This window comes from Raphanus sativus, chromosome 6 (genome assembly GCF_000801105.2).
Source record: "Raphanus sativus cultivar WK10039 chromosome 6, ASM80110v3, whole genome shotgun sequence".
Taxonomy (NCBI): Eukaryota; Viridiplantae; Streptophyta; class Magnoliopsida; order Brassicales; family Brassicaceae; genus Raphanus; species Raphanus sativus.
Window position 1 is genome coordinate 35,805,892 of NC_079516.1, and position 17,401 is coordinate 35,823,292.

General features: G+C 32.6%; 2 protein-coding genes across 5 annotated transcripts; one reads left to right on the forward strand and one right to left on the reverse strand.

The window, feature by feature from the left end:
* Positions 1 to 3,359: 3,359 nt before the first annotated feature.
* Positions 3,360 to 5,054, reverse strand: LOC130495990 (putative F-box/FBD/LRR-repeat protein At1g22000). Its single transcript, XM_056987690.1, has 3 exons — positions 4,072 to 5,054; positions 3,854 to 3,988; positions 3,360 to 3,774 (listed from the first exon to the last, which is right to left on the reverse strand). Exons 1-3 carry the CDS (start codon positions 4,930 to 4,932, stop codon positions 3,472 to 3,474), a joined length of 1,299 nt encoding a protein of 432 aa, XP_056843670.1. The 5' UTR covers positions 4,933 to 5,054; the 3' UTR covers positions 3,360 to 3,471.
* A 2,875-nt stretch (positions 5,055 to 7,929) lies between these two features.
* LOC108806122 (uncharacterized) lies at positions 7,930 to 11,531 on the forward strand. Of its 4 annotated transcripts, none has more exons than XM_056990120.1 (12): positions 7,930 to 8,122; positions 8,278 to 8,495; positions 8,598 to 8,678; positions 8,759 to 8,855; positions 8,955 to 9,044; positions 9,134 to 9,202; positions 10,149 to 10,238; positions 10,312 to 10,348; positions 10,457 to 10,524; positions 10,598 to 10,631; positions 10,728 to 10,793; positions 11,041 to 11,531. In XM_056990120.1, exons 5-12 carry the CDS (start codon positions 9,001 to 9,003, stop codon positions 11,227 to 11,229), a joined length of 597 nt encoding a protein of 198 aa, XP_056846100.1. In that variant the 5' UTR covers positions 7,930 to 8,122; positions 8,278 to 8,495; positions 8,598 to 8,678; positions 8,759 to 8,855; positions 8,955 to 9,000; the 3' UTR covers positions 11,230 to 11,531. The 4 variants fall into 4 exon arrangements, with proteins under 4 accessions (XP_056846100.1, XP_056846098.1, XP_056846099.1 ...); XM_056990118.1 differs by having other exon boundaries at positions 8,305 to 8,495; XM_056990119.1 differs by having other exon boundaries at positions 8,310 to 8,495.
* The last annotated feature ends 5,870 nt before the right edge of the window (positions 11,532 to 17,401 follow it).

Sequence of the window (17,401 nt, forward strand, 5' to 3'; positions counted from 1 at the left end):
GGTTGGCTTTACACTTTTCTTACTTTTCGATACATGTTGATTACGAAACGGAGAATACGTAGAACCATCAGAGAAGATAAACAGTACATGTTGCATTCTACTATTCTATTTTATAAACATAGTATATAAACATTTTTTTAATGTTTTCTACTCCTTCTCCCTCCCCCTCCTCTCCTTCGCGGCTCTCCTACCTCTCTCCCCACCCCCTCCTCTTCTTCCCATTTGTCGCGGCGAGGCATCATTATCACTCTTTCTTAATCTATAAACGATTTACATTGTGATGTTTCTATGTATCATGTTCTCTATACTATTTAATCTATATAGTATAGTATAATGTGTTAGTTATGTATAACAACGTTCATGTGTTGTATCGAGTATTCCATACTATGTTGGAATCTTGTATAGTATAGTTACTTAACAGATGAAACCCAACCTTAGAACTAGTTGCTCTCTCTCTCTCTCTTTCTCTCAACCTTAGAACTAGTTGCCGTTTCAGTCTATACTATTTATTTACGATCTATAGTATAGTATAAATAACTACTTCAATTTAAGGTGGATTGAAATTGTAAAAGTAGAATTCTCAAATTTTCAGCATGAGATGTTAGTGGAATCGCAGTTTAGATAACTAATGCTTATGGGTCCCATACATTTTCATTTTTACTAATATTTGGATTTAGAGTTTACGCTCTAGGGTTTGGGTTTAGGGTTTGGGTTTAGCGTATATGGTTTGGGTTTGAGGTTTAGGGTTTGGGTTTAGGGTATATGGTTTGGGTTTGGGGATTAGGGTTTGGGTTTGGGGTTTAGAATTTGGGTTTAGGGTATATAGATATTTGGATTTAGAGTTTACGCTATAGGGTTTGGGTTTAGGGTATATAGTTTGGTTTCGGGTTTAGGGTTTGGGTTTAAGGTATATGGTTTGGGTTTGGGGTTTAGGGTTTGGGTTTAGGGTTTAGAATTTGGATTTATGGTATATAGATATTTGGATTTAGAGTTTCCGCTATAGGATTTGGGTTTAGAGTTTGGGTTTAGGATATATGGTTTGAGTTTGGGGTTTAGGGTTTGGGTTTAGGGTATATGGTTTGGGTTTGGGGTTTAGGGTTTGAGTTTAGGGTTTAGGATTTGGGTTTGGTTTATATGGATTTGTGTTTGTTTGTTTGTCTTTGCCTATACTATATGATATTAGTAAATTGTATAGAACAAATTATGGTATGGGTTTAGAGTTCAGATTTTAGGTTTAGAGTTTGAGTTTAGGGTTTGTGTTTAGAGTATATGGTTTGGGTTTAGGGTTTAGGGTTTATATTTAGGGTTTAGGATTTGGGTTTAGGGTATATGGATTTCGGTTTAAGGTTTAGGATTTTGGTTTAAGGTTTGGGTTTAGGCTATATGGGGCAACCAATAGATATGATGTGTACTAAACTATAATGTAACGGTATATAGAATATATCACCTACAACGACCCAAACACATCTTTCTTCTGCCCCGCTTTTTTCCTACATTGCTTATATTGGACGATAACAGGAGACTTTGTTGTGACCTTCGCCTATCAACAATATTGAAATCCATAATATTGAAGCTCTCTCTTGAGAAATGTGCACGTCTCCGATGATCAAATCTTGTATTTAAATATTTTCAGTTAAACTGTACTATATAAAATGGTAAATAGAATGGAATACGTAAAATGCATGTACCTATCTTATGTGTCACGCGCGGCCAGGGAGCGAAACGGAAAAACGGGTGTATAATTGTCCCATCCAATAAGCAATACTGTGCAATGACTATATTCTTTATTAATGGACCTACTACGAATATTCAGCAAATTGCCCCAATAATCAATTGATCTATAAATTGACTACAGACACAAGAATGATTAACGATATATTTGATTTTTCACTAAATGCAGAAAACGCTGAGAAATTCTATACTTTAGTATTCGGCATTTATAGGACCAACAAGAAATTCGAGTAAATTTGACTCCTGCCATATAAATGCTACACACTTCCTTTTTTCTAAACTTAACTAATTATCAACTTGTCATTAACCAACCACGGATCATGATTTATTCCACATAAGTGATTCAACCCCACATACAAACTAAGTAATCTTGTATCATCTAAAATACAGAATTGTTTTCGAAATATCCAGGCATGAACAAGTTATATAACACATAGCCGATAAAAAATATTTCATTTTCGATAATAGATCATTAGTTTTACAGTATTTTTTTGTTGTATGAATTTTGAATATCTATACTATTAAAAGGGGAGCAGTTTTGAAAGTCGAATTATACAAGTTGTTTGGACCCTTTCATTAGACTAACAATATTTATATTTTGATCCTACCTTATATTTCTCTAATTATGCAACATTTATTATTAATCTATTATATTAAAACAAATATCTTCCTAAAATTTTGTCTTTGATTTACTTTACCTTTTTTATTTTTTATGCCTAACAACATTTATTGTCTTAAGCCGTATATTACTATAAATTTGTTTTTAAGATGATTAGTTATAGTTTGATAGACTTAAAACTTTTCCACATCACGTATGTATTCTTGCTTGTGGAATGGCCAACACTTCAAACATCTCAATTTTGAATATTAATTACAGTGAAAATATTCAAACTGTACCACTTGATTAGTCGTTATCAATGATTTAAAGGAAGTGTGGAAAGATAATGTGTCTCTAACATAGCATGTCGGTTAGAGTCCTTAATTTTTTTTTTAGAGTCCTTAAAAACTTTAAAACCAGAAGATTCAAATTTAATATATTAAATTATATATGATTTATTCAAAATTATTGCAAATTAAAACAAGCAAATTGAATATTAAAAAGTCTTATATATTTTAAAATTATCCAATAAACATTACAATTTCTCAAAACTATAACTGAAAACCTGAATCTAAAATACCCAAATATACTTAATATACACACAATATTTCATATATTTTGAGTATTTGGTCGGATCTAGAATATGATACAGATCCGAACCGAGATCCATGGGTAAAAAATACCAATAGGTATTTTTTGGACCGAAATGCAAACCAAATCTTTATTTTTGGTCGGTTTTGGTTAAGTTTTTGGATCCAAATAAAATATTCAGACTTAAGAGAGGTTTACATAAGAATGTATATACAAAACTTCAAATAAAATAATTCATAAATTATATTTTTTTAAAAAAATATTTAATTTGAAATAATACAGACTTTATAACATAATAATGTACAATTTTAAAATATTAATTTATACTAAATTTTTTATTTATAATTTAGGAAAACCCGCGCTTTGAAGCAAATTGCTGGAGTGTTTTATTCATAAATTACATCATTTTTATTTATACATTATTTCAGAAACAAATTGCTGGAGTGTTTTATTCAAAAAAGTCTTTGTGATGATATTGATTACACTCATTCATAAAAACATTAAATGATAGCCTGAATTAGTTAAGCAATAACTTAAACACATACCAGAGACTAGTGACGGTAACAGTATCCGTTAAACAACAGATTCATTTGAGTGGGGAATAGAAGCCGAGATGATGTTGAAATCCTAGGCATAGATTGTATCTCCTTTTGTCTCTCTTCAAGATTGCAGGTTGCTATGAGATTTATCTCCGCTCTCTTTAAACACTCTGAGTTAGCAAGAATGTATGACAATAGTTGTTTCTCATCATCTCTTCCTTCATAGTTGTTCCACACAAAGAGCTCTAGATGAGATGACAAGCATCCCGGAATAGAACTCGGCTGGTTCCAGGGAGGTGATGGACTCTCATGTTCCTATATTAATATATATACACTTTAATTTGAATTAAGTTCATCAAACCTAGATGATGTTATAAGGGAGGAGTGTACTTACCGTGTGGATTGTAAGAAATTTCAATTGAGCAGAATTTTGAAGGAAAAACATAAGTGGTTCCAACCAATCTACTGTTTTTGTCAAGAAGTAAAACTCTATGAGCCGAGAGAATTTAACGTCGTTACTGCTACCAACCTGTAAGAAGAAAAGAAAAACATTAGTTGACTAAGCATCTACAACTACAAACAAAGGAGAGTGCCGGGTTAAGTAACTGTTACCATCGGATTGGTCAAACACAAGTACAGATGTTTGACAGAAGAAAGAGATTTCAGAAACTTGTCATCGGGGTAAATAACATGGCTTATGTTTGCCTCATCAAGACAAGACATGTTATCTATCAAGCAGCAGTCTTCGCAAACGGTAATTAAGCTTATATCATCTAGTGCAGGGGTATCTATTACCAACGACCCAATGAGATCATCATCATCATCGTCCCCTTCCTCTACGGGCTCATCCATGGGCCAAGCACTTTTATAATATAATGTTTTTAAGGAAGACACTTTCACGGTAAAGTTTGTCAAGTTGTCATCCTTACGTCGTTGCACCTTCAGCCAGTGTAGAACAGAGGAACTTGATAAAAGTCCAGCAAGAGAGTCTTCGTCTTTGTACACCACGTCGATAAGAGAAAGATATAAGAGAGATGGTAGGTCAACCTGGGAAGGAACATCCACTAGAATCTTGTTAGATAGAACTAAATCAACGAGAGTGTCGCATGTGTGGAGGCTCTTTGGAAAGCTTGTGATCTCTGCGTTCCAAAGGAGATTGAGATCTAACTCGTGCACACCTCGATTAACTGCATTCTCAAGACACTTTTCCACATCTACGTCAACATGAGAATGTGGACCGAGTTCGATAGCCAGCCTCTCTAGTTTTGGTGCCTTATGGAGTTGCAAAGACTTCTCAACAAACCACCCAATGGTCCCGCTGCCGCTGTCTTTGTATTCGAGTGTAGGAAGCATAGTCCATATCAAACGCCATCGCTTAGACAAGATTGTGGTCGCTACTGCATCTTTTGTGGGGATGAAGTTCATGATCTCAAGAATCAAATCGTCAGGCAAATCACAGATCCGATTTTCCATCCTATCGAACCTTCCTTTTCCACTGGGACAAAACCCTGATTTATTTAAACCAACCTAAACAGACTTATATACTACAAAGAATTTTATTTTGTGGGCCACCACAATTTCCATTATTTTAAGAGAACAATACCTAAGCTTAATTATTTCAATAAAATTGCTATATACATTGAAGCTACATAAATAACAAATAATAAATTTTCATAAAAATCAAAATAGCTAAAAATATAATAACAAAATTTTAACACTGCGAACTAATTTTGAACTCAAAATTATACTCTAAATTCTAAACTTAAACCCTAAATCTAAACTCTGAACCCTAGATTTTAATCCAAACCCAAGATCTTAAACACAAACCTAAAATCTAGACTAAAACTCTAAACCCTAAACCCTAAATCTATACTCGAAACCCAAAACTTAAACCCTAGAGTTTAAACTGTAATCTTAAATCCAAATTCTAAACCGCAAACCCTAAATCTTCAAGTTCGATTCTTTAAGCAAAAGCAAAATGGGTTTTCATATACGTAATGGCTGAGACGTTGCTGCAAGGGTTTTTCAAAGAGAAATAACCTTAGCGATTTGGTATTGGCATGTGCTTCTCTTATTTCTCATCATCCTTATCTGAGAATAAAAGAAGTCTTATTAGATCTGAATCGAAATATAAAGCAATAGATCGAGCGTCCTCTTTCTCACCTACAACTCGGGCTTGAGTTGAAGATTTGAAGAAAGGAAGTGTTGAGTTGAGGGAGCGAGTCGGTGAGACAACCCATTGAGGAAGCCATCCTCGTCGTTCCTGCTTTCCTTAGCAGTCAGCGTCCAACTTCCAAATCAGCAAAAAGAAGGTGGAAAGTCGTACCGTTGATGGATTACATGCAAAACAAAGACTATATTTTCAGATTTGGTAGAGATGATGTCTCCCATGAGATCGTCAATGATCGATTAATGGAGGGTTTAAAGAGGATAACTCTGTTACATGTATCGTTTCAGACAGTAAAGAAGAAGATGAAAGAGTGTATCCGAAACCCCAATCGCCAGGAAACGTGAAAGAGACAGAACACGCTAAACCTAATGAAAACGACACGTTTCATCAAGTATACCCTTGTGGGTTAAATGGAGATATGATTTGGCCCAACAAAATACGAAGTCCATTATGAATGGATGAGAAGTTAAATGAAGCGCTGCGTTTCTAAAAGAATGGGACGCGTGACGGTTTTTTCTCATCTTATTTACTGACGTAGCAAGAGGAGAAGATAGTAGAGTTTTACTTTATAATATTAGATGATGTTAAAATGTCAAATATCTTAATCAATTATTTTAAGTGATGTCAATATATATCAATTGTAAAAAATGGTATAGACAATTACATCAGTTTTTTAGATGATATTAATATTGACATCAATTAAAACAACTGACTCAGATAATAAATTATTAATTAATAATTGAAGAAATTAATACCGATTTATAAAAAAGTACTTTAATAGTTATATTATTTATAGTTATTGTTTTAAATATTAGTATCATTTGTAACGTAGAAAACACATATAAAATAAAATATTATTCTGCAACAATTTATTATTTTTCCATTGAAAATATAACGTAAAAGAAGAAAAAGAAGAAAAATAAAAAAGGTACAGAGAAAACAATAGATTGATGTTAAAAAACAAGAAAGATTTACACTATAGGTCACATTATGTGTTTATTATTACATTCTATGACACTTGTTACTACCAACACACTTTCTTCTCACTTTTCCTCTTCTTCTAACACTCTTTCCTCTTTTCCACATCGTGAAAAAACCCTTTATACCCTTCTTCCACATATAACAACTAACCGGTCAAAAAACAGTTGCACAACTCGTTTTAACTACAATCCAAATTTCCAAACAAACTTATTCTTTATAAATGCTATCCAAGTAACCAAACATACCAAATATTTTTAATACTCTTATCCAAGTATCCAAACACACCGAAATTGTACTTCAGCTTTAATAAGATAGATGTTTAACCTTTAATTTTATTTTAAAAAAACATGCCAACAATTAACCGGTCAAAAAGACTGCTATTCTTTTAGGAATACACATATAACAACTAACCGGTCAAAAACAGTTACACAACCCGTTTTAAAAGAGTCTGAACTGATACGTGACAGTTTGTTGAATGGGCGACAGTTAGTTGTTTGTTGCTGGTTACAACATGTATTTTATAAAAATTACATTTCTTAAAAATATAAAACAAAAAATATAACCGTTCTTTTAACATCGGATCATAAGTTTGGTCAAACTATTTGAAAAATTGATTTGCGGGTGCGGGTTATGAGTATTTTATGCGGAGTGAGTGTGGGTTGGTAAATTTTGGATCGCGGCTACCTGTCGACCCGCAAAGTATTTAAAAAAATAAAAATTAAAAAAGTAATTTTTTTTATAAAAAATACAGGAGTTTAAAAATAATAATTTAAAATTTAAATCATGTATAAATTTTTTATTTTAAATATATATTTTATAATATTTAAATTAAATAATGATTTTTAAAATATATATAACCCGCAGATAACCACAAAATTAAGCGGAGAGGGTGTGAGGGTACAAAATTATTTGTTTTTGGGTTGTGCGGGTCAAATTTGTTTACCAAAACAAAACTGAAAACCCACGGTTTGACGGGTCAGTGGGGTGAGTTCGACCCACAATCTAGCCTTAACCGTGCTGTACCGGATCAATTTTTAAATTGTTATTATTTAATAAAATATATTTTGATTAAGATTTATATACAAATATGATTATAAAAAAATACAAATATAATCACAAAGAAAAAAAAAGTATCAAAAATTGAATTTAAAACACAATATATAAAGGGTACCATTTAAAATGGACACTAAACCGAAATTAAATCTTATTACAAGTTGTAAATTTACAACCAAACCGGATCCAATAACACGTCAGCAATTCGTGCAAAGCCACGGAGGCAATTGATAGTGTGTTGTGTCCTGTCGATGACCAAAATAAGAAATTAGGTTAGTCAATCATCCCCCAATTCTTCTTCCCTCGCGTTCGGTGCCCTGTTCATCTTCCGTCCTGTGGATCGTGATCTCACGGTTGAAGCCAACCTTACTGCCTCGGAGTCGCTACCTCTCTCTCTCTCTCCGTCGGAGTCACTACCTCTCTCTCTCCGTCTTTTCGTCAAACCCATCTCTGATACATGTAAGATACGAATCCCGATCCATGTCAATGTTTACTACTTACTATCATTGCGTTGTTTTTGGGCATCCTCCTCCAATTGATTAATAAAATTGCTCAAATCTCCTAAGAACTTGAGATGTAAACTGTTACCACTTTGCTCTCGCTTTACGCATCAGGTCACTTTGGATGTTTGTTTGTTCCAGCACAGAACGCAAGCGCAGCAGGGATTGGTGGAAGCAACGATGGGGGTATCAAACAAATGATGGAACTGCAACTACGTCTGAAGATTTAAAGGAGAATCTGAACCAATTCATAAACTCTATTCAGAAGACTTTGGGACTCCTTCATCAGTTACGCCTTACTGTCTCTTCTTTCACACCCGCCTTCTCAGCCTGTACTTCCCACTCTTTTCATCTTATTTGTCTTTTTCTATCAAGAGATTATATACTTTTGTGGGTATTATTTCTTGAATGAGAGTATGTTTGGTATGTTGCAGCAACTCTCTCGTGTCGGAGCTGAATAGCATGGCTAAGTTGTCCGAGAAATGCAACATTCAAGTCCCCATGGAAGTTCTTTGGTCAGACTAAGAGCATGTTTTTTCTTTTATGCAAACCTTTGCTTGGTTTCTTATTTTAACTACTGGTGCTTGTGTACTAGTTTGATTGACGATGGAAAGAACCCGGACGAGTTTACAAGCAAGGGATGTTATTAATAGCTGCATCAAGTTACAAAAGGCAAAACTGATGCTTTTAAGGTGACTTCTTCTTTTCTCTACTGTTTCTTATAACTTGGCGGTATGGTGCTTGTTCTCTTTTTTTTTTTTTGTTTACTCAGATTTTGTTTTTATGAATAGGATTTGAGAAAACATATTCTGGAGGAGCTTGAAGAGACTTTCCCTGATGAAGTTGATAAGTATAGAGAGATCCGTGCTGCTTCTGCGGCTGTAAGTTGTTGTTACCCATTGGCTGCCTTCCTTGTGATAAATTAATATACTAGTTAGCAGTTAACTCAAAGGTGACAATTCCTTTTTAGGAAGCGAAACGGCAGGCGCAATCTCAAAGTGTCTTGTTACCCAATGGGGATGCTAAGGTCAAGAACGAGGTATAAGTTTCTACTCTGGGTCTTAACCCTTGTAAAACCAAGTTTCTGAGTTTATATAATAAGCAAACGAACAAGCAAGACCAATTTACAATTCCACCTAATTTACTAGTGTAAGAAACATATAAATAAATATTTTAAATGACACATAATGTAGAAATTTACAATCTACTCTGGGTCTTAACCCTTGTAAAACCAAGTTTCTGAGTTTATATAATAAGCAAACGAACAAGCAAGACCAATTTACAAGACCAATTTACAATTCCACCTAATTTACTAGTGTAAGAAACATATAAATAAATATTTTAAATGACACATAATGTAGAAATTTATTTTTAAAAAAATATTTTGTATTATCAATATTCAACACATTGGAAGGAATGTATGTTCTCCAACTCACATAAAAAGAGACACTCAAAATATCGGTACAATATCACTTTGGTCACATGATGAGTAAACCATTATTTGGGACAGATTAAACATGGCCCTTTAACCCAGTAAAGCTCATTAAACATAAAACCCTGAAACCCTGATATTTAGAGAGAGAGAGAGAGAGAGAGAGAGAGAGAGAGAGAGAGAGAGAGAGAGACAGATGGATGGGGAGAGAGAGAGAGATCCGAGAGACAGAGAGAGAGAAGGAGTGAGTGAGTGAGGGAGGGAGTGAGAATGGCGTGGGGAGGAAGTTATTTGGGGCTAACCGTCATAGGATTGCTGACGTGGATGCAGATATTTCTAAAATCGCTACACACAGTCACACAGTGACACATGCTTTTTTTTATAACAAACTCCTTCTCCTCTCTTGACATTCACTCTCCTTCTCCTCTCCTCCTCCGAAAAGTTACTGGTAGCGTTTGCTTTGTAGAGCTTTGATTATAGATTTTTTTTTTTTTTAAAACTATCTTCAAACTCCTTCTTCTAACCATCCTTCTTCTAACCTACTTCGATTCAGATTCAGAAGCTCTATCATCACCATGGATGCAAAAGGAAAAGGAAAAATGGTGGAAGAACTTCCGATGATGGGTGAAAGCTTCACCTCCAGGTAAATCCTTCCTTTATCTTTTACTTACTTAGCTCATATTGTTTTGTGATTTGACTTGAATCGTTATTTCTAGTGAGAGTCTTCCCCTCCTTGCTGCAACCGATCATGAGGTAAAGCACAAACCCCACATCTTTTCTTTTTTTTTTTTTTTTTTTTTTTAAGAACAGATGGTTTTCGTTCTGATATATGCTAGCGGTTCCTTTTGGTTTGTGTCTTAGGATGTGGGTGATGCAAAAGTGACCACATCTCTGGGAGAACTTCAGATCGGTGAAAGCTTAACCTCCAAGTAAATCATTACTTTGTCTTTTACTTAGCTCATATTTTGTTTTTGTGACTTGACTCAAATCGTTTATTTCTAGTGAGAGTCTTCCCCTCCTTGCAACAGAACATGCGGTAAGCACAAACCCAGATCTTCTTTTTTTTTTTTTTTTTTTTTTAAGAACAATTGGTTTTGGTCTTGATATAAGCTAGCGGTTCCTTTTGATATAGGAGGAGGTTGTTCTTTTGGATCTCCCCCCCCTTGTTGTTGACAACAATGTGCACATTGATGATGAGGTATCAACCAAATGCTTTTTATTTCAACCAAATGGTTTACTTGAAATGTTCATGTGTCTTGCTTAGGATGTGGGTGAGCAAACCACATTTCATATTTTGTTGAAAATAGTTGGGTTTTGAATAAGTTAATGGTTCATTTATGATGTAGTTTTCTTGGATTTCTCCTTTGTTCAACCGCAAGTTTTTGTTTTGTTTATAATAACGGGTTTCAAGTATGCTAATCGTTTGCTCTCGCATCTGTCTTTAGGCTCAGGAGGAGGTGGAGGAAAACGTTTTGCCCGATGTTGGAGCTCACAACATCCGTAACGTCCGAGGAAGGCCTAAGAGGAGACCATTCACTGAGCCCCTCTCCCCACGCTCTCAAGCTAGGGCCAATGAGAGGGAAGCCAAGAAAGAGGCGCTCAAGAAAGCTGAGACAGGAAGAAATCAAAATTAAATGTGCCAAACCACGATGGGTTGAAGAAAGCTGAGAAAGAGGCGCTCAAGAAAGCTCAGAAAGGGAAGAAATCGAAATTCAATGTGCCAAACACAAAGATGGGTTGAAGAATGCACGGAAACCACAATTGTAATCATTCCACTTCCACTCTTTCTCCTATCATTTTCAAGACTACTCTTAAAAACTTCTACTTATCTTTTTTTGTCTGGACTCTTCTACTTTGTTATATCTGATGAAACATGTCTCTTTGTCACCTGACTTTTGATTCGAGGAGTGATGATCCAGTAATGCTTTTCTTTTGATGGGAGTATAGTAGCCATGTGTTCTCTTTAAAGCTGTAATGATAATGGCTAATGCTTAACATTACAGTCCTCACTCACTACTGATCCAAAGAGACATAGTCATTCTCTTTTTAGCTTAGGCAGAGTGATAGACATCTAGTTTGTGAATTGTGAGTTTAGTCAAGATAAGATCAATCCTGACTCCTGAGAGAAAGATTTACAGAGTTTTGTAGTAACCAAAATGGTTTTTTTTCTCTCTATCTTCATCTCGTTTTCTGGCAGCTTCAACGCAGCTTTCTCTTCTGCAGACACTTTATTCGATCCAGCTTTCTAAGAAGATACACTTTATTCGATCACCTTTAAGAACCGCTCTATAAATATTGCTGGAGAGGCCTTAAATTTAAATCATAACTTCCAAGGCAACAAATGTACATTTTCTCTTTGTATAGACTGCTTATGTGACTCCTATGATATATTGTCACATAAAAATCTTACTTATATGCTAACTGAGAATCAACTAGTAATTGAATTTGTGTTCATATTAATCCCACAAAAAAAAAACACTTAAGGAAACAAGAGGCTTGTAACAGAGACATACAGAGAGAGCTTACAAGAGAAAAAAAAAAAAATCAATTACTTCTCAGGTTTGGAGTTTCATTCACAAATTACAATAATCAACAAGGTAAAAAAAAAAAACAGAGAACCCACAAACAGATCTCAACGTTTTCACCTCGGATGTTGTATCAATCTGACAAAGCCATACATGTTATCATCATCAGAAGTCAACTCACTCGTAAGTCGTAACACATTCCCAAACAACACTAACTTTGCTTTAGCTACTGACAATATCTATCTGATAGCTACGAGTAGCATTCTGAGAAGTAAGCTGACAAACATCAAAGAAACAAAACAAAAGAGAGTCAAGTTCTTGTTTAATACCAAGAAGAATCAATAATTACTGACCGCTTCGATTTATTGAAGCAGTTATTCTTGAGCTCTTTGTCTTTTGGCAGCGCGCTTCTCACGTATATCAGTGAGCTTCTTTGTCAACACATTCTTTGTGTCGTTCACCAATCTCATGGTTTCTAATACTTGTTGGATTGTTCTTAGCCCATATCTTACAGAAATTACACAACTTGTTTCCCTTGACTTACCCAATACTAGCAAAACACCCACACAAAAATACAACTCAAATAAACTCAATTACAAATACCTATTGGTCCAAATCTACTCATATTTTTTTTTTCTCTACTCATCTTTTTTTTTTTTTTATCTGGACTCTTCTACTTTGTTATATCTGATGAAACATCTCTCTTTGTCACATGACTTTTGATTCGAGGAGTGATGATCTAGTAATGCTTTTCTTTTGATGGGAGTATAGTAGCCATGTGTTCTCTTTAAAGCTGTAATGATAATGGCTCAGGCTTAACGTTACAGTAGCTATCTGTATGGAGATTCTACACCATTATTCCTAAAACATCTCTCAACGTTTTATGGAGCAACAAAATCTAGAACCACCTTTAAAAACCAGTTTGAATAACATTTGATAAAAACAGTTCAGCTTCACCGAGGTGTTGCGTGTTGGTCAAAGGTCCATTGGTCTAGACTGACAGAGCAAACCAGAGTAGATAGTTTTTTGAATAAGGGAACTGTGTTGTTACTTTATAAAGTTTGTTCAGATTTTGTATTTTTTTTTTCAGTTGAAGATGAAAAGCTAATGAGCATACATCAAATTCAAATCGTTTTCTTTTGCAAAACACAGTAAACTACTTTGTTAATGAAACCTGAGGTACATGTAAACTTGATCTACGAACTAAACAAAACACAAGAGATATACTAAAAATTTAAGAAACTACCTAGTAAATCTTAATCAACAGAATACTACAGACTTAATCAACAGAAAACTTAATGATCAGACACTAAACTGAAGTCGTTAGGTTTCTTCAACCTCAAGACTTTGTTCAGAGTTCTCTTAAACTGTGTGGTCTTTGTCGGGAAAAAACTAAGCTTGAGAGGCTTCTTGTCTGCAACGAGAAGAGCATCTGCCGTTGGTTTCTTCTTGAAACTTGTTCGTCTGATTCTCAACTTGAGCAGCTTCAATAGAAACGAGCTTCTAGTCTTGTCCACCGTTTTCTTCTCCACCTCTTCAACAGCTTCAGGACCTCATAAGCGCTTCCTCTATCCTCAGGGTAACTTGAGAAGCACGTCTCGATAAAAGCCTTTGCATGGGAAGGCAAACTCTCAGGTATATATGGAGCTTCACCACAGATGAGAAGAGTAGCGATGTCATCTAGTTCAATGCCTTCCCAAGGAATCACACCCGTGTACATCTCCCGTTGAAGATATCAATCTCTCTGGTACCTCTTTCCGTTATTCCGTGACAGTTACCCGCCTTCCGATTTCGCACAGGTACACCGGACGATCCTTTTGGTCGCCAACGGTCGGTAGCTTTTCCAAGGGCGGGTTCCTTCCAATTTTCTCATATTTTCAGTTTTAGTCCTTCAACGTTAACTTTGTTCATTAGTTTGCCTCATACTTCCAAAATTGTACATTTCCTTCTAGACTTCGCCCCTAACTTCCAAATTGTACACTCTGACCCCCGTAACATGCAATTGACCACGCGAATGACGCCTAACTAATACCAAAACCTGTTTTTGTCTACCTTTGTTTTTCGGTTAATTAATACTGTACTTGTTAGTATCCAGGCATGCACTTGATATAGTTGGTATTCCCCCATTAGATACAAAAGCAACTTTATCTGCATATCATTATATATATTACACGTCTGGGAAAAAATAAGTGTTCCTTCTTGTTACAGAAGTTACTAAAACTGCATTACACTCATTACAGTTTACACTAGATCAGTTGTCCGGGTGCATATTTTACAATATATACCTATGCTGTGCTTGGCAATGACTTTTGGCTTTAGACTTTTAAAACTGTAAAAAATTTAGAAATTTCAAATTTTAACGGTTTCAGTTTTACTATTTTTTATTATTATTTAAACTAAGTATTTTATGTCCTGTAATAGGAGCGTCCGTAAAATAATGCAAACCGTAAACACTTTAGTAAGAATTTTACAAATATATATATTTTATGTAATTTAATATTTTTAACTTAATAATAATGTATCATTCTTAAATACACAGAATAACTCATGAGTTGAATAACTTATAATTATAATTTATTTGTTTAAATATTATATCAAGAAATTTTTGGGAAGATATTTAAAATATATGAAAATAGAAAGTAACAAATACGAAATATATATTATATAGATTATATTTTGTTTTTTATTTATTCAAAAAACCTTAAAATGAAAACTATAAATAATTCTAATAATTTTCTTCAAAAAATTATAACAATCATACAAAACTAAGAACAAATATTAATTGAACTTTGGGCCATAATGATCTATGACTCAAGTTCAGTTCATTATTTTTTCTTTAGTATAGTTTTATCTATGTTTTCAAACAATATTAATATTTACAATATTTGTTTTCCAAACCACTCTAAAGTGTGAATTCAGCTTTAATAAGATAGATGTATTTGTTAAATTATATATCAAGAAATTTTGGGGAAGATATTTAAAAATATATTAAAACAGAAAGTAACAATATGAATATATATTATTATAGATTATATTTTGTTCTTTATTTATTCAAAAGACCCTTAAAATGAAACTATAAATAATTCTAATATTTTTTTTAACAAATTACAAATTAATAGCAATCATACAAAACCTAAGAATAAATATTAATTCTATTTTGGGCCATAATGATCTATGATTCAAGGTAAGCCCATTATTATTTTTTCTTTAGTATAGTGTTATCTATGTTTCCAAATAACATTATATTTTTTTTACTAGTATCTTTGTTTCCAAACAACTCTAAAGTGTACTTCAGCTTTAATAAGATAGATAGACTAGATTTTGACCCACACTTAAAAAGGATGGATATATTTTTTGTTGGAAACATTATTTTACATAATAAAAATTATGATTTTTGATAAATTATATATATTTAACTTTTTATAAAATTTATCTTAAATTTTACTTCTATGAATTATTTTTTGTTATTTTAAATATGACTAAATTTAGAAGACTAGATAATTTTAACCCGTAATATGATTTTATTTATTTAACCTGAAGTTAAACTTATTTTACACTGATTTTTTTAATTTAAATAAAATATTTTATATCTTCAACACTCTGTATTGAAAAATTCATTTGTACGTTTCAAAACATTTTCTATAATTTTATTAAATTTGGTTTAGGTGATTTAGTTTTTTATTTTAAATGAAACTATTTTTAAGGAGTTGAGATAATTCAGACGCGTATTTATGATTTTTGTTGATTTAATCATTTGTTATTTCAACTTGATTTTTTGAGGTTTAATTTAATAAATGCTTTTCAAATAATTTAATAACGTGAAATATTTTTTGGGAAAAGATATGTTGCAAACATTTAGGAAACAAAATTTTCAAAAAGGCTAAGAACTGAATTATATTAAATAATCTCTAATGTAATTGTAAAATAATGAATTTTTTTGATTGGTTGCAAATAATGCTGACAAAAAAGTACAGAAAATTTTTTAGTTGGAAAATTCAGGGGCAGATTCATAAACAGTCATCTGCTTTAATAATATAGACTAGATTTTGATCTGTGCTTTGAAAGCGCGAGATTATATTTTTGCTAACAAATTTATTAAAACGTTTGTATGTTTTCAATATGATTATACCAGAAGTTTAGTTTTTGATTCAGTTTCGTAATTTTTTTTTGTTTTCAGCAGTGTTTTTTAAAACCTGACCCAGATCCGCGATCGAACCGGTAAATCCAATGACCCGGAATGTAATCTGATTTGAATTCTAGGAAAAAAAACTATTATTTAAAACCCCGATAAATCCACAAAACAAAAAATCTGTTAAAAACCGGAATCCGGCTATCTGTTGAACCACTTATGGAACCAATACCTAATTACTACTTATTTTTCTCTTAGATTATTTCAATTACATTTTAGAAATATGTTTTGTATTCTAACTAAAAAGTTAGGTTTCTTAGTTTAAAAAAAAATAAAAAGATCATATGACCATGTCGATTATGAATCTATTAACAAAATCAGTTAATAAAATTTGTATTAGTTTATTATCTTATCGATAAGCTATTACTCCCTCTGTATCATTTTAAGTTTTTTTCACAAAGATTAAGAAAATCAAAATTTTATGTAATTTATCTTTGGTTATATTCTAATTGTAAGTACTAAGTAGTTTTAAAGAAATTTTTTTGTTTCAAAATATAAGCTGTTTTTACATTTCAATGCACCTTTTGTACTTATTGAATATATTGTGTATCCAATAAAACAATGCATGTTTTTTATGGTTGATTGGATTTATACCATTAAATACTACCTTTTAAAAACTAATAAGTTTCTTAAGATTGATGTTTTTATGTAAAACACCTTACATTTAAAAACAAAGGGAGTATAAAGTAGCATTAAATAATACTAAATCAACCAATAAAAAATACAGTATTTTATAACTGGTTACAAATTTTAATTGGCATTAAATTTTGTTTAGAAAAGTGAGAGCATCACTTATTTTAAAAACAAATAAAATATTTAAAAATAAATTAAAGTAATACGGAGGGAGTATAGTTTTTTATGTTTTACTTTCAGCTTATTTTTAGATTTAATGTTTAATTTAATTATTCATATTAGACATTTAAATACTTAAGGATTTTTGAAGTCTTGATATATTTTTATTATTTGTCATGACTCTTATACTGATGCAAAAAAAATATTAAATAGTCTACATTTGTTTTTTTATATTTGTATCTGAAATAAAAATGAAAATAAAGAAAATTAAGATTAAGTTATTTTTCTAAATTTTTTAGA

Excerpts from the sequence above, each read along its gene's own strand:
- LOC108806122 (XM_056990120.1), top strand. The coding sequence starts at position 9,001 with ATGAAGTTGATAAGTATAGAGAGATCCGTGCTGCTTCTGCGGCT. Across the intron at positions 9,203-10,148 it reads ATGCTAAGGTCAAGAACGAG|ATTCAGAAGCTCTATCATCA; the intron begins GTATAAGTTTCT and ends ACTTCGATTCAG. Across the intron at positions 10,632-10,727 it reads TCCTTGCAACAGAACATGCG|GAGGAGGTTGTTCTTTTGGA; the intron begins GTAAGCACAAAC and ends CTTTTGATATAG.
- LOC130495990 (XM_056987690.1), bottom strand. The coding sequence starts at position 4,932 with ATGGAAAATCGGATCTGTGATTTGCCTGACGATTTGATTCTTGAGATC. Across the intron at positions 3,989-4,071 it reads TGTGTTTGACCAATCCGATG|GTTGGTAGCAGTAACGACGT; the intron begins GTAACAGTTACT and ends TTCTTCTTACAG. Across the intron at positions 3,775-3,853 it reads AATTTCTTACAATCCACACG|GAACATGAGAGTCCATCACC; the intron begins GTAAGTACACTC and ends ATATTAATATAG.